We start from the raw sequence: 4,200 nt of genomic DNA, 5'->3' as shown, positions 1-4,200 counted from the left end.
ATCTAATTTGTTTTAATGATGTTCTCCATCTCTTCCTTGGTCATAAAATGTTTCACTTTCCATAAATCTGATAATTAAACTATTCCTTGATCTCCTGGTTTGCTTATATTTTCTTTTATGTCTAAATCCTGTACCCATTTTAATCTTATCTTGGTATAGGGTGTGAGGTGTTGGTCTAATCCAAGTTTCTGCCATACTAATTTCCAATTTTCCCAACAGATTTTAACAGAGAGTGTTCTTGTCCCAGAAGCTGGACTATTTGGGTTTATCAAACAGCAGATTACTATAATTGTTTGCTGATGTCTCTTTTACACCTAATCTATTCCACTGATCCACCACTCTGTTTCTTAGTCAACTCCAAACTTTTTTGGGGGGAGGGGAGCAATTTTTTATTTTCAATTTTGGTTCAAATTCATATACGTATTTAAGTATTTCACAAAAATTGATTAATTACCAAATATATTTGGACATCAGTTCTTAAGGATTTTCTTTGGGGGGGGAAAGTAAAATGCCAATCAGTTTTATAAAGATAGCTATCAACATAGAGGGAGCTATTGCTTTTGTATAAACAGTTTCTCAGACAAATTACTGCTTTAATATCCTAATTTTTTCCCTTTTTACTAAAATTGCTATTTAAAATTTTAAAAATCAGTGTTTCTATACATGTAATTACATTCATAATCTTACCAAATGATGCACCTATATTTAAAGGGGAAAAATGTTCATCATTTTGTGAATGATCTTTAGTTTGAAGGATTGAAGGAAAACAAAGCCAAAGGGAGTACCATGTTTTGTTTGAAAAGGGACCCTTTGGTAAAAAGATTTTCATTCAATTAAAATCACCTTGTTGACCCCTTTTTTGGAAAAAAAAATTATTAGGCCTGTTTTAATAGTATTCTTATCCAAACATCCCTTTAGGTGTTCAAAATAAGAGTACTACTCTGAACCCTAGCAGCTTTTCACAGTTCTGTTTTTTTTTTTCCCTATTAGCCCTAAGATAGAAGTCTCTGGCAATACAGTTTAGAACTGAATCAAGCATGTATATGCAATCAGGCAAGCAACTTAGGGCAAAGATACTGCTTCCTTTTAAAAAACATATTTTGAGGGGCAGCTCGGTGGCGTAGTGGATAAAGCACCCACCCTGGAGTCAGGAGTACCTGGGTTCAAATCTGGTCTCAGACACTTGATAATTACCTAGCTGTGTGGCCTTGGGCAAGCCACTTAACCCCATTTGCCTTAAAAAAACAAAAACCTAAAAAAAAATATTTTGATCACTTTAAAACCAAGCCATTATCTCAGTTCAATCCATGGTCTACATTATATTCAGCAATTTTGCATTAAAAATACTGTTTTTGAAGGAAAGGCCAACAAATATTGACATATGCTCACAAATTTTACATGTATTTACATGGCTTTTTCTTTTCCTAGGTCACTGACAACCTTACCCTACTTTAGAACTCCCATAGGAGTCTACTATTTGAGGTCAGAACAATTTTTTCAGCTTGTTTTCAGTCCCTTGATGCATTTTGAAAACTGTAACATGACAAATACTGAATAAAGAACTTTTAAGAAGATTTCTGGTACAATCTCCTGATAAAAAAAAAAAAACAGTACTTTTGTCTGTCCTTATGTATGTTCCTAAGGATATGCCTCATGTAGTTTTTTCAACATGGAGCAATTGAGATGGGTGTTCCTTAGAAAATCTGGCATATCTCCTCTACTAAAGCCAGGAACCCCTAAGGGATGGGGTAGAAATAGGGCAATGTTCTCTGCCCTACCAATCTCAATCCTTTCCTGTACTTGTCCCTTGTTGATTAACATTGCCCTCTTTATCCAACCTTTAACTTATTCATTGACGAAAGTTTCTTATCACCCATGCATTCCAGACAGCTCAAATTCTATTTGAAGTATATTTTGCTATTCCATTACAAGTGACGAGGGTTCAACCAATTCTTTTTCCCAGCCACAGTGAAATAGAAATGATTTTAGCTTGTTCTCCAAAAGTGACAAGTCTGCTGTTGTCTACATTATTGTTTTAGCCTAGAAATATGTTAATACATCATACATTTCTTTCCCCAATTAAGAAGAACCCCATAGATCTATACCATAAATCCTTTACAATTCAAACCTTGATTTGAAGTTCAAACTTAAAAGAGCAGTTGCTCAATTTAGGACAATTGACATGAAGTCCAAATAATCTGAATAATTGATTTCAAACAGCCATCTAATGCTACCATACATTTCCTTGGTCACAAGTTAAATGTACACAAACACAAATACATAAACATGATGAAATTTTACATCAAGTATTACCCATTATTATTATCATTCAGCTTGCCTATGTAGATGAAAGACAAATTACTTGCTGTAAAGTTCTTATGTTTAGGAAAAAAGATTGATTGGCTCCTCTCAAACAACAAAAACTTAGACATCAGCAATCTGATTATCTCACATCACAGTTGGACTTTAAGTAAGGTTTTCAGTTGAAAGATAATGATTTCTTTATCAGAAGGTTTCAGGGAAACTGGAACCCAGGGACTACAAGGTTTAGGTAGAACACTTGGTGATGGGAGCTCATTAAATTTGGCTGCTGCATAGTTCTGATTAGTTTGGGATTTCAACAATAAATTGGAATTTGCTAAAATGGAATTCCAATTTTGATTTTTTGAGAAATGCCCATTCTTTGTCCCACTTTGTATAACTTGCCTCACAGCTGGAGAGGAATTATAGCAACGTCCCCTTTCTTTTTTCATGTGAACAACAATCTTTATCTGGGGATATTGATCCTTGTTCTTTTGTCTATTAAGTTGCTGTTGCTGATTTTTTTTTCTTTTTTCTTTTTAGTTTTTGAAAAGCAATGGGGTTAAGAGGCTTGCCCAAGACCACACAGCTAGGTAATTATTAAGTGTCTGAGGCCAGATTTGAACTCAGTTACTCCAACTTCAGGGCGGGTGCTCTATCCACTGCGGCACCTAGCTGCCCCATGTTGTTGATTCTTACTAACATTTACAGATTGGGAAATTGGAATATTGAATTCTTCTGCCCCACCCATCTTCAGCTTCTACTTCAGCTTTCAGTCTGCTTTGCAGACTGTAAGATTTCCACCACCTGTCTTCTTCCCTGCTGCCAGGCCCAAGATAACAAGTGTTGTTTTTCTGCCAGACCTGTTTATCTGTCTGAGTATGGTAGTTTTCATGGGCTGATCTGCTGAGTCCATTATCAAAGTCTCCTCAGCACCCAGAGTGGGGGCAAAGTCCCAGCAACTCTGAGCTCTGTGAGACTGGGCAACCCCCTCCTCAAGAAAGGACAATGCTAGATGTTGAATTTCTTTTGTCATCTATTTTTGCAATGTTTCTATTTGATTTTTAAAATCCTTTTTCAGCTCTTCCAAGAAATCATTTTGGACTGGAAACCAATTCATATTCCTTTCACATTTAGTAATCTTTCTGCCATATACTTCTGTGATGTTCTTGTGCTCTTCCTTATCTCCATGGAAATTTTCTCTCATCAGGGCTTTTCTTTGACTTTTCTTACTCATTTTAGCTCTGTCCCTGTGCCATAGGAGCACTATCCCAAGTTTCTTATGTTGGAAGTGGGGTCCACTGGCAGAACTTCATTGTTGAGACCACTAGTGACTTGCTCACTGAGTGGGGTCTGTCCAGAACCCAACCCTCTGCATTGAGAATGCTAATGGTTTGCTCACTGGTCTGGGGCCACCCAAATATATACATTCCATGTTGAGAATGTTAGCAGTTTGCTCACTGGATGGGGATGCCCCGGCCAGTCATGCCCCATAACAGGTGTTCTGGAGTATCTGTATTGGCGCCTTCCCAGTTGACATACTGTGCTGCTGGTCTGCTGAGCTGGGATCAAGTGGCTTCGACTACAGACCTCTGCTGTGTTTGCTAGCTAGCTTCCTCCAGAACTTGCCCGTGCTGCTTTCAGCTCCTTGCACTGAGTTTGGCTCCCTCCACCCAAGACGGACTTTGCTGGAAAATGCTGCACTATTGTTCTTTTGTGAGTTCTGTCACTCCAGAATCTGTTTAGAAACTTGATTCATGTTATTTCTAAGGCAAGCCTGGGAGACTTTAAGAAAGTTCCTGGCTTCTGTCTGTTATTTTGGTTCTACCCCCAATCTCTCATATTTCTTATTGATATAAATATTTACACTGCGAACCTATCTATTCATCTGTCTATGTA

The 4,200-nt window shown here is 37.4% G+C and overlaps 1 protein-coding gene across 1 annotated transcript; it reads right to left on the bottom strand.

Annotated features, from left to right (window-relative positions):
- Positions 1 to 2,453: 2,453 nt before the first annotated feature.
- Positions 2,454 to 3,052, bottom strand: LOC141503204 (proline-rich nuclear receptor coactivator 2-like). The gene is made up of 2 exons (XM_074208405.1): positions 2,981 to 3,052; positions 2,454 to 2,810 (listed from the first exon to the last, which is right to left on the bottom strand). Exons 1-2 carry the CDS (start codon positions 3,050 to 3,052, stop codon positions 2,454 to 2,456), a joined length of 429 nt encoding a protein of 142 aa, XP_074064506.1.
- Positions 3,053 to 4,200: the final 1,148 nt, after the last annotated feature.

The sequence above is a fragment of the Macrotis lagotis genome, chromosome X, assembly GCF_037893015.1.
Source record: "Macrotis lagotis isolate mMagLag1 chromosome X, bilby.v1.9.chrom.fasta, whole genome shotgun sequence".
NCBI classification, from domain to species: Eukaryota; Metazoa; Chordata; class Mammalia; order Peramelemorphia; family Peramelidae; genus Macrotis; species Macrotis lagotis.
This window is presented reverse-complemented; position numbering and strand designations above follow the sequence as displayed.